The following is a 12765-nucleotide window of genomic DNA, read 5'->3' on the forward strand; positions in this document are numbered from 1 at the left end:
GGGAACACGGAGTTGCCATTAAATGGACTCCTTCGCAGCATCAACGTGTGAAGGCTTCCTCTGAACTTCAATGCATCTTCAAATTCTGATCCTTTCTCCCACTTGATTCCTGCATGCTGCTCCAAAAACCAGTGAGTTTTGCAGAAGGAGAAAACACTTTAACTGTATATACTAAGCTTAAATACCATCAGAAATGCCAGATCCTGGCTCACTAAATCCTTTGAAATACATTATTGTAAATATTATGGCTGACCAACATCTCTACAGGACAACTGCGTTATAACAATTCTATAGCAAGAGACAGGGATACAATCAGTGTAGTGTCATATAATACGAGGAACTATATAGGTAAATTCACCCACGGCATCGCCCAATCAGTGGTCAAGTGCTTTAGAATCATTTTCACTTCAGTAGATAATAAATCCAATTTATCCCAGTTATAAGGAAAAAAGTTTAGTTCTTATAAGGAGTATCAAACCCCTACCTAGCGAGGTGAGCAGGGGAAATCAATTACCAGAGAAATGCAAAAATATAAACAAAGGAGAAACGCAAAGGAAGTCCATTATGACACTGGTATTGGGGGCAAAATAATTCATATTATAGCCCCACGCCATTATGGCAAAATACATTTGCATCACTAGGTACAAGAGAAAATGGTGCAGACCACAAAATAGGTAAAAATCTATTATAATGAATAATACCTAACATTTGACATAGCAGTGCTATTTCCAGGTTCTAGTTATTAAACCCAGAGTGAAAGTGGTTTACTGATCTGTTTACAGCATTCTAAAGACAAGGATTAAAACTGCTGTCTTGTTCTGACATAAGAAACAGCTATGGAAAGAATTTAGTCCACTGCCTGCTACTTGGTAGGCACCCAGCAATGACAGTTCCCAAGTTCACTGATGTGACCTTTCCTTCCCCATTTCAAACACAGATTCTAACTATCCTTTAAAGAACATCTGTTGAAAATTCTCAAATCAAGACCACAAGCACACTGTGTTAAACGTTTGATGTTCACATTAACAAGAGACTTTACATGCGAATTTCCTACACATGAGGGTAAGTCAGGTCTAAGATTGACAATGATGAAAAAATGGAGGAAAAGGAGGGAAAGAAAAGAAAGGAGAAAGCAACGAGAGTGCAGAGGAAGGATGGAAAGAACAATGTTGGCGTCAGTGTGAAGAGCAAATAACAAATTCCTCAAGTGTTAGGTCTATCTCGGAACACGTACCCCACATGAATTTGCTGAAAGTACACAGAACTATAATAACCTGAGAACCCTGGGCTTGGGGACTGCCAGCATTACCAGATGCATTCATTTCCACTGCTCCAGTGATTCCAGCAGGTAACCAGAGAAAGTCAGTCTAGCCACCCCTATAAGCTGCCAGCCCCTCGTGGCAGAGATGCCAACAGTGGCCAGTCTGAGAATGACAGCTTATTCTGGCTTAGGAATCCTACCAGATGTGGCTCCCATGGGGTCCTCAGGGTCCTGTCTCTTCAGTGTGATCTGTGGACCTTCAGGAAAGGACTCTACTCTGAAGATAAACTCAGAAAGACACGTGAAACAGTGTTCCTGCTAAATCCTTCAGCAGTCTTGGTGCTATGCAAGTCCTTCAAAGAGCAGCTCTTGGGATTCATTTCATCAAAACACCTCTCCATGGTTGGGTATAAAAAAAAAGCCTGTATGTACCAAGCAAGGCATCACCCCCATCTGGCCATCTGCCTAGTTGGTGCTGTGTCTCAGTTCTCCCTGGCCTTCAAGGAATGTCCTTCCTCCTTTAAATCGTCTTCTTTGGCATTGCAGTTAGAATCAACTACTGCCCTCCTGCCAGTCTCTGGATTCCAGTATTGTTAGCACTGAGCAACTCACGAAACTCCTCTTAATAAAGCTCTCTCTAGGGTTGCACAAGAAATCAAATCCCTGTGGCAGCCCTGGAGAGTTCAAAGCCCATTGTTAAAATTACACATGCCAAATTGTAATACTGAATTCTGGGCTAAAAATTGTAATTTTCTGTTTTTTCAAAGCGATTTGGGATGAAAATTTTCAGGATTATGTTCCCATTATTTTGTATGACTGGGATAAAACTGTCCAGTTTTTCAGATTAACACATAATAGTTACGTTATTTAAAAGATAATAATTATTCATTTACTCAAATATTTGAGGGTCTGGCACTGTGCTACATCCTGGGAATACAGTGAACAAAACAATCCCAATATGTCATAATAACTTCTACATTGTGGTACTTATCTACAAAATATTATGACATAGTTAAAGTGTCTTATTTAATTGCAAAAAATAAACTAGGGAGTAGGGTGGGACACATGGGAAATAAATACACTATTACTAAATATAGGAATTCTTCATTTAAGTCTTTCTATACATTATGAACATGTAACAATTATGATAAGCAATACTGGGCACTGAAATATCTCCTATTCACTTAAGGAGTGCTAGTATTTTACCTTTAAAATTTCTATCATTATATATACGCAGATCACATAAGATGTACTAATGGCTGAACAGAACTATTTGTCAAAACACTAAAATTCTATACAGCAAAATTTTCATGCCAAGAATGAAGAAAACACAGCACAATGACTTCAAAATTAGTATACTGTACTATAAATATCAGAAGATAAATTTTATTCTTCCTAGTATATAAAAGGTAATGTTTTTCAAACTTCATTGATAGTTTCTGTAATATAAGGAATGTGTAAATATGTTAACAATTTTCTTACCAAAATAAAGCCCTATATATATATATATATATATATATATATACACAAAAAAATTTAGGGAATAAAGTTTGTCCTTGGTTGGGAATTCCCTGATGGTCCAGAGATTAAGACCTGGCACTTTCACTGCGGGGGCCTGGGTTCGATCCCTGGTCGGGGAACTAAGATTCCATAAGCTGCACGTTGCGGCCAAAAAAATAAAAAGCAAAGTTGGCCCTTGGTTTAACATTCATGTGCATACAGAAATAAACATATATACTCACAGGAGTAACACACACTGACAAAAAGTTACATTTAGCAAAGGTGAAAAATGGGAAAAAATAATCCTGCTAGTACTTTTTTTCTGTCTCCGAGACTTGACAAAGAATGTAGAAAACTACCGAAGTAACAAAAAAAAAAAGACACAAAAACCACACTTCAGACAAACTGCTTGTTAGTACTTAGGACCTGATTTCACAGACAGGTTTAATCCACTTCCTCAAAGGTCACGCTGTCAAGGTGGAGGATGAACGTCTGCTGCTACTGAATTAGACGGGCCATCGTTCTGAGAAGTAGGGTGTTTCTCCTCCTCCACGTGGGTCACTTTATTTGACCTTCCTGCAGGAGGAAGTTCATTATTTGTGCCCTCTTCACGAGGTGATAGGGTACCAGGCAATTCATTCAACATTAGAACTTGCAAAGATTCTGGTCCATCTTCAACATCCACCTGAATCCCCAAAGCTTTAAGAATGTCACATTTGCACATGGGGCATGTCCCATGGGCTAGAATCCAGGGGTCAATGCAGTTCTGGTGGAAAAAATGTTTACAAGTCAGAATACGAACTGTATCATTAGGCTTATAGAGTTCAAAGCAAACTACACAGCTATCTCCATTTGGACATACTTCCGTGTCCCCCTCTTTAAGTACCCGAAGTTGAAGCTGGCCACATGCTTTCTGGAGATCAGTTGTTAACCGCTGCCATCTCCTGTTCTGAATCCTTGCTACCCAAAGTCTTCTAATATGATAAAAGATGAAATACGCTAGTGTAGCAGTTGTGACGATCACAAAAGAGACAAAATAGTGATTCATCCAGATGATGTGTTTTCTTCCCACCTCAATCATGACTGTAACGTGAACTCCCTTCTGAATTAAATGCAAAATCTCCATGCCTTTCAAGTTACCAATCATCACCACAACGATGTCTTCAAACGCCTGATGAGACATGGGAAAAACCTGATTGCCAGTTCCTGGTAAGTTATAGATGATCACTCCACTGGCTCCCTTCTCCACAGCCACCTTGATCTTCTGCGTGAAGGTACAGCCTCCCCGTTCAACAAGTGCAAGCCATGTCTCCGAGTTCTTCGATCTGCTGAAACTGGTACTGGGGTTACATGCATTTTGCATTTTTCCCTCTGGAGGCACGATAACTCCCGCCACTCTCTTCAGAGCAGAGCTTCTTCCAAACACTCCAGTCTCCCCCAACTCTGACAACATGCGATTCCCAACGTGAAATGATATGTTCATGTAAGCAGTCCAAACAGCGCTGGCTCTGCAACAGTGCTGGCTAAGCAGCCAAAGGAAACTGAATTTCATGAGCCAGGAAGAGGCAGTGTTGTTTCTCCGAGTGCCAATCTTGAGTAGATGCATCTCTCTCTTAGTGACTGAAGGACTAACCCAACAAAAAGATGTGGCTTCCACATCTGCTGACAATCAACAGAAAATATTAAAATGAAAAAAATCTTCTGGGTGAAAACAAGTTCCACTGTCTTCCAGCATGTTTTTGTAAGAAATTCTTAAAGATGTCTTATGAGTTTCAGATGTTTTTTTGAGAGAAAGAGAAAAACTTTAGATTGAAAAAAAAAAGAATCCCAGTCTCACTACTGCAACTCTACATACTGCTTACTGTTGGGTGGCATGATTATGACATAAAAGGCAACACGGCCAATTAGGTAAGAGCTTAGAGCATGCTGTACATTTATTGGCTTGACTGTTTCAAATGTTGTTATGGGTAATCTCAGTGTTGTTACAGGATGGATTCAATCCTTGAGCTACTACATGTAATGTTACCTGGTATCACGTTAAGCTAAAGAATATTAAAAATTATATAATGCATGCATTTTAAAACCTGAAAGCATATGCAAAAAAGGCCATACGATTAACACTTTCCTTCACAATCAGTGAAGTAAATATCTGTATCAAAATGGCAAGTTTTAAAAACATGAATGATAATTACAAATTAGCACTATGACCAGATATGGGATAAAAGTGGTAAGTAACACTGTTTTTAACTCACATTTGGTCACAGTGCAAATTTTTTATCTATCACGTAAATATTTGAACTGAATTTATTTAATAAAGCTTGCTCAGAAATTTGTTGGACAGGCTTGGTTTTGATTTAACTTTTAAAAGTAGGGGGCTTCCCTGGTGGCGCAGTGGTTGAGAATCTGCCTGCCAATGCAGGGGACACGGGTTCGCACCCTGGTCTGGGAAGATCCCACATGCCGCGGAGCAACTGGGCCCGTGAGCCACACCTACTGAGCCCGCGCGTCTGGAGCCTGTGCTCCGCAACAAGAGAGGCCGCGATAGTGAGGCCCACGCACCGCGATGAAGAGTGGCCCCCGCTCGCCGCAACTAGAGAAAGCCCTCGCACGAAACGAAGACCCAACACAACTAAAAATAAATAAATAAATAAATAAAGTAGCTATTAAAAAAAAAAAAAGTAGGGCATCCCGTTAAACTACTTCAGCCTCACTACCCTCACTCTTTTTTTTTTTTAATTATTTATTTATTTATTTATTTATTTATGGCTGTGTTGGGTCTTCATTTCTGTGCGAGGGCTTTTTCTAGTTGCGGCAAGCGGGGGCCACTCATCACGGTGCACGGGCCTTTCACTATCGCGGCCTCTCTTGTTGCGGAGCGCAGGCTCAGTAATTGTGGCTCACGGGCCCAGTTGCTCTGTGGCATGTGGGATCTTCCCAGACCAGATCTTCCCAGATCTTCCCACGGGCTCGAACCCGTGTCCCCTGCATTGGCAGGCAGATTCTCAACCACTGCGCCACCAGGGAAGCCCGCTACCCTCACTCTTACATTGATTATACGTAGGGATGACAGCAGTAAAGACAGAAAAGACTAATCTCATTTCTCTGCAGACCTTGACATCTGTTAGTAATCTCACAATATTTTGAGGGAAGAAGAGGACGGGTGTAGGGGGAAAAGATTAAATACAGCAATATTAGTTTAGCACAATTTACTTTGAACAAAAACGTAGCTATAGATTTTAAAAAGAAAAACTTCAAGGTCCTCACTTAAATTTAACCACTGACAGCAGTGATGGTTAAAGGTCATAGATGCTTTTAACAAAATGCTTGCCAAAATCAACAAACATCGTTGGTGGAAGACCCCGCATACACTGTCAGTTCTGCCTATATGCTTGCTACACTTCGGCCAATGGCACAATATGACTTCAAAGCCAAAGAATGACATGTGAACTAACAAATACGGGCAGTCACTGGCACAGCCATACACTTTCTCAGGGGTATCTCTCAGTGGTTCTTATTCACCAGCTAGGAAACCAAAGCCAAGGATTCTGACCTTGGACATAAATGTCTCTGACCTCTATGCACAGGGTACTAAGAGACACTTTAGGTTGGGTCTCACCAGGACTACGGGAGCTAGTGTATTCTTATGAAATATCAGTCAACAACGTGACAGCTCGAAGTAGAAAAGAGGAAGGAGAAATGGTCCCTAAAGGCCCAACAAAAAGTGGCATTAAAAGAAAAGAACATTGATGTGACACCTTCCGGGCTCACAGTGGTCGATTTTCTTTCCCAAAGACCATTAATCTGATTTCCACACACCCACTCTTTGAAAAAGACAGTGAGGCACACAGTATGTTGACTCACAAATTGCCATTTGAGTTGGACATCAATGCTTTAGCATATTATCCAGAGAGATTTCCATCAAAACAACAAAACCCACATCTTCAGGCCTCTCATTGTTATACAGGTGTTTATCTACCAGAAAAAAGGAAGAGGCAAAATAAGGCAAGAGATACAATTTGGAAAGGCAAATGAACAAAACTGCAGTTCTGCTCTAGGTCTATATTATCAAAATGTCCCAAATAGAGACATACCACCATCTTAAGAGGAGCATTTACTAGAGTCAATTCTAGAAGGAAAATTTGCAATCATAGCCGATTCACTATGCTAGGATTTAAAGGGCTCTGGCAAACAAAGGTGATTTGTTGTTTTTTTTTTTATAATGCTGCCCTAAATTAGGCCTATAGTAATTTAAAATATTTTTAGATACATAACCAGAAGTGCTACCATCTAAAATAATTATTTGGAACACATTACCTACCCAGTCAATAGCTTTGGCAACCAGATTTTCTGGGTATTAATAAAATTAACCACGGAAAATTAAATCAAGATCTAAACCTATAATGAAGTTTACTGAACAGAAGTATTATTAGATATCAAAAATTAAACATATGGAAGCAAAGTATAAAAATTAGTATAAAGAAACTTTAAAATATTATGACTAATTCTCTGTGGCATCAATGTCACAATCATTGTAATTTGAAAATCAAGACTAATTTGCTTTTAATGTATACTAATGTCCTTATTTAGATAAAGGCAAAAATGTATAACAAAACACTAGAAAACCGGCAAGTTCAAATAGATGCACACGATATGGAGTTTTATTTTTAAAGCACACAAATTTCACCCTCTTTAGTACTTGCATAGACAAGCTGCAGTTGAATTTTCTCTCTACATAAAGTGCTAAAAGAGAATTCATCTTAACTGTAATCTTTGGTAAGACTCAGTTACATCTTCAGGAGATTCTCCGGGTTTCTTAAGTTTTCAGAATGTCACACTTGCACATGGGGCATGTCCTATGGGCTAAAAGCCAGGGGTCGATGCATGCCTTATGGAAAAAATGTTTGCAAGTTAAAATACGTACTACATCTTGAGGCTTGTATATGTCAAAGCAAACAACACAATTGTTTTCATCTGGATCTAGTTCCTTATCCCCTTCTTTGAGCACTTGCAGTTGAAGCTGCCCAATAGCTTTCTTCACATCTGCCTTTATCTGTCTTCGCCTCCTGGTGGAAGAATTGGGCACTCGAGGTCTCCAGGCACAGTACAGGAACAGGTAGGCCACTGTGGCACCCAGAAAGGTAAACAGAGACATGACATAATGGCTCAGCCAGGGCAAGTGCATTCTCCCCACTTCAATGATGATCGTCACATAGAATCCTTTCTGAATCAAGTGCAAAAGTTCCATGCCTTTCAGGTTGCCTATCATCACTGCGACCATATTTTCCGTTCCCTGGTGAGACATGGGAAATACTTTGTTGCCCGTACCTGGATAGTTATAGATGATCACCCCATTTGCTCCCTTCTCTGCTGCCACGTTGATTTTGTGTGTGAAAGTACAGCCTCCCCGTTCAATGAGGGCCAGCCAAGAGTCTGCTCGCTCAGGCCTGCTGAAATTGGTCATAGGGTTACAAGCGTTCTGATTCCATCCTTCAGGAAGTACCACCACACCAGACACCCTTTCCAGAGGAGAATGATTCCCGAACACTCCACTCTCTCCTAATTCTGATATAATCTGATTTCCCACCTGAAACGTTATATTCAGGTGGGCTGTCCAAATGGCTTTTCCTTTTGAGTCAGGAAGGCTAAGTAGTAGAAAGATGCTAAGCCTCAACAGTCGAGATGAAACAGAACTATGAATTGAAGGAGTAATTCTAAGTAGGCTCATTCCTCCATTTGCCTATTAACTGACAAACATGAAGAAAAAAAAAAACAACGTTGTAAAAGAAAGAAGCTATCTTCAAGTGTTGGCAGTAGATAATTAAAGCACGTAAATGGAAAAGGTCTGCGTGGATCAAAGATATCTTGCTCCTTCCAGCATTTTTATTTTTGGTAGATTATCTTTCTCATAATGAAACAGAATAACAAGATTTGTTATTAGTACAATGTTATTTCAAGAAAATTGTGACTTCCTAATGGGGAAATTGTGACATCAGAGGTAGTTAAGCCAATCCAAGAGTTTATACTAGTGCAGTGCATACTGAAATCCTATTGGCCAAAAAGCTAGGCAGCAATGACTCATGATATGTACTAATCTGAATAAACTCTAAAGCAAAAAATAAATAATTTTTTAAAATACTTTGAGTTTCTTTTCTACTTCTGGATAGGCTGAAAAGCTGCCTAAACACTTTTTGCTCATTGTTTTCCTATCTATAAGGCAAAGGAGAAATCATTCATGTATGAGTGTATGTCCCTGTCCGGTCACCAGTTCTCAGTTATGGTTCTGTGCTACCCAATATGCCATTCTATGTGAAGCAGGAACAAATCATTCCCTCTCTCTTCCAAGATTAAATGCTTACCCCAGGCCTAAAGATTCAACATGAGGGTAATGTAATATAAACTTATACTGTTAGTCTGATATATTGCCATCTTGCAAGGCGAATTCAACTTTGTTCACTAAAATCACTACCAAGAACCTATACTATGTGCTGGGCAAGTACTAAGTATGGGTCATACATTGGAGAAGACACATACACCTACTTTGTGGAGATTATCTGGTGAGGGCAGATTTTAAACAAAAACACAAATGTGTAACTGCAAGTTGTGATAAGAGCTCTGAAAGGAAAACAGAGTATCAAAAGAAAGAACAAATGTAAAGGGGACCCAAACTCTGATTAGAGGCCAGAGGCCCAGAGCATTGCTCTCTAAGAAAGTGATAGTCAGTCTGAGGCTGGAAAGATACATCAGCATTATCCAAGCAAAGTATGAGCTGAGAAGATTCCGGGCAGAGGAATCGGCAGTTTCAAGACCCTAAGATAGCAAGGAACATGGCAAGTTAAAGGAACTGAAGGAACATGAGTTTGGCAAAGCAAGAGAGGCAAAAGTTAAGGTGATGAGGGAAGGCAAGGCCAACAGCAGTCAGAGGTTCAGGATCATGAACCACAGACTAAGGATTTTGGATTATGTCCCAAGGACCAGAGAAACACACTGAAGGGTTTCCACCTGGGGAGGTGACTTAAGTGTTTCAAAATGTTCACTTTTTTAAAAGTGCACTCTGGCTTCCTGAAGTGGAAAATGGATTGGAGGAAGAGGAGAATAAATTGATGAGATGAGTGTCTTCTTTTAGGCAAAAGAAGACAGTGGCTGGGACTCTTGAAATAGCAGTAAGGATGTAGAGACAGACAAATCAAGTTACTGTAAAGGTTGAATTAACATACGTGGTAACCGGAAGGGTAGTAGTGGGCAGAGCAAAGGATGACCACAGCAGCTATCACAAGTCACTACATTACTTAGTTGATGCAAACTGTAGAATATTTACTGCTTTAAAGTTGCTTTAATGCTTGTTTGCATTTATTTTATATCTTCACCTGACTTCACTCAAGGAGTCAACAAATTGGCAACACTCATTCAAACATTATTTACTATACACAGGGCACATGCTATGCATGTACCAGGTATACTATAAAGCCCTGGGGATGCAGAAGGAAAAGACAGCCTCCATTTGCTTGTGTGTGAAATAGACAGCAACATTTAAATCAGAGGCATGTTAAGAATTCTGTCATTTTCACAAAAGGAATTACTGTACTCCCTGGTCTGTAATATTTTAGTTAACATTTGCTGTTAAAAATAAAATTGGAACCAATCAACTTGCCCCATGCACCGAATTTTATGCAGGCAACATTTCAGTTCACATCTGAACTGTCTTTACATGTAGACTTTTCCCAAGTTCAGAGTGTGAAATCCTGGCTTATTTATTAGCAAAGTGAAGCCTTACCACGAAGACAGTTATCATCATCATATCAGAGGCTGTTTGTTAAATATATGATTATTTAACATTTGAAGATAGAATTACATTAGTTTTTAAATCCTAACTTTGCTCTTTTAGTTTGCTGATTTTCAAGGTTGAAGGAGTTTAAGCAGTAACTATATGTTAGCTCAAAACATCTCAAATCTAAAGGTTCTTCATATGGTTGAAAAGACCAGTTTGAAAAACTTAGTAATTCATTGTATTTTCTCACCATACGAGGAAGCGGTTAAGGCAATGGCAGTTAGAACTTCCCCCCTCTCTTTTGCCTGAGTCTTAGGACAAACGCACCTATAAAAAACAATCCTTTATCTCTAACGTAGTGGTTCTCAAGTGGGGGATACTTTTGCCTCCCAAGAAATATCTGGCTATTTCTGGAGACATTTTTGATCGTCACAATGGGGGAGTACTACTGGCATCTAGTGGGTAGAGGTAAGGGATACTGATAAATATTCTATAATGCACGGAACAGCCCTGTGCAATAAGTAATTTTCTGACCCAAAATGTCGATAATAGCTTTGGGAGGGAGGAACCATCCCAAAACTCACTTGTCCCTGAGAAATGAGGCCTGAGCTCTTATCACAAAGTTTATAATTGGCAATACATCCATCAAGAAGGATTCCTCAACCAGTCTCCGCTTCCTGTTTTCTTTGAAATAGAAACAGTAGACACCAGCACAAGTGCCTATTAGTCCATGAAGCCTGATTAAAAATTGCATCCATTTGATCAGCACCAGATCCAAGAGTCTTCTGTGCTGGGGCCAGGATGTCTGAACAGGAAAGGAGGGAAGTGGGCAGTGGGGGTGGGAGGAGGAGTGGAAAACGGATAACTGATGTTACTCTAATCTGTGACTTTTAGACCATTTATTCAATATATAGACTTTCTATCTTTTTAACAGCCAAGTATTAAAGAGGTTTTCATTAGTCTACCTGCCAGGTTCAACCAAAGGAGACTGAAATATACTAAGGTTGGCTGATCACATTCAAAAACCCCTGACTGTTCCACCTTGCCACTCTGCCTCTTTAAGGACAGTATGTTGATTTTTCTCTTATATAGGCTCATTTCATTATCCCCCAAGGTGGCTACTGCTGTTCCAGGCAGACCCCATTCAGAAGCACAAAGAGACTTTTCTTCTCCCATCTCTCTATATAAGAGCAAGGCAATTTTCTTTTCCAGAAACCTACTAGACTTCCTTCATTGTCTCTCTGGCTAGCAGTGCTTTAGAGACCCATGCTTAATGGAACCCCTGGAAATCAGAGTAGAATTATCATGATCAGCTAAGGTTAACCACGATTTATCCTGCTATGGAAAACCGCTTCCCTGACTGAGCACATGGCAGGAGGGAACATGAAGGTAATCAGTGCCCTGCCCCCAAAGGGAAAAGGTATGAACTGGAAGGTGAGTGGGTAAATAAAGTTCCTGAGGTTTACCCAAAGGAATGATACTTAAATAACCATCAGCCACAACAAACACATAATATTCACTACACACAAGGTACTGATATGAGCCGGAGCCTGTGTTACCAGGGACACAGCACGGCCCTGTTCTCAGGGGTCATCATCTAGGTAGAAGAAGAGAGTTATACACCAATTAGGTACATGCATATATATATATCTTAACTTCTAGGTTCTAATTAAAATTCAAGAAGGTTATCATTTTCATTAACTTGGAGGGTGGGGGGAGGAATCAGATGCTCTCTATCCCTCCGCTGTTCATCAACCTCTGTTAAGAATGCTCAAACGTCCAGAAATCTCTACTTTGAGAAGAAAAATAGCCAAAAACTATCTGGGCAATGCTTTGTAATTGTATCTCTAAATGCAGGGAATACTGAAGAGACTTCAATAAATTACCTCGCAAGTCACCGTATCCAGGGCTATAATATTATTAGAGATCTCTAGGAATCCACAAAACACACTGGATTTGCATTTAATCTTGAGAAAACAACTGTATAGGGTTTCTGTGAGTAATTAAATGCATCATAATGGGATTTGACAGGAAAAGAATACTGACTCTAAGTAGTTTACTGAGAGCAACAAAATAGCAAGTAATGCTAATGATAAATATTCTCTGAAAGAGATATCTTTATTTCTAAAGATTTTTAAAGGCAAAACTTACTTTAAAACGTTATTATCTTCGATTGCAAATTGGTAAATCCTTATAAAAATTTCTTCTAAATTTCTCCCGTAAATTAGTCTCTACTCCC

The 12765-nt window shown here is 39.7% G+C and overlaps 3 protein-coding genes across 13 annotated transcripts in view; all 3 read right to left on the minus strand.

The window, feature by feature from the left end:
• Nucleotides 1–12765, minus strand: part of CADPS2 (calcium dependent secretion activator 2) — a 548265-nt gene that overhangs the window by 362560 nt on the left and 172940 nt on the right. The gene's annotated exons all lie outside the window — the stretch shown is intronic.
• RNF133 (ring finger protein 133) lies at nt 3234–4367 on the minus strand. The gene has a single exon (XM_061197992.1). It carries the CDS (start codon nt 4365–4367, stop codon nt 3234–3236), a length of 1134 nt encoding a protein of 377 aa, XP_061053975.1.
• On the minus strand, nt 7575–8486 carry RNF148 (ring finger protein 148). Its single transcript, XM_061198693.1, has one exon. It carries the CDS (start codon nt 8484–8486, stop codon nt 7575–7577), a length of 912 nt encoding a protein of 303 aa, XP_061054676.1.

This window comes from Eubalaena glacialis, chromosome 8, assembly GCF_028564815.1.
Source record: "Eubalaena glacialis isolate mEubGla1 chromosome 8, mEubGla1.1.hap2.+ XY, whole genome shotgun sequence".
In the NCBI taxonomy this organism is placed as follows: Eukaryota; Metazoa; Chordata; class Mammalia; order Artiodactyla; family Balaenidae; genus Eubalaena; species Eubalaena glacialis.

Excerpts from the sequence above, each read along its gene's own strand:
- RNF148 (XM_061198693.1), bottom strand. The coding sequence starts at position 8,486 with ATGAGCCTACTTAGAATTACTCCTTCAATTCATAGTTCTGTTTCATCT.
- RNF133 (XM_061197992.1), bottom strand. The coding sequence starts at position 4,367 with ATGCATCTACTCAAGATTGGCACTCGGAGAAACAACACTGCCTCTTCC.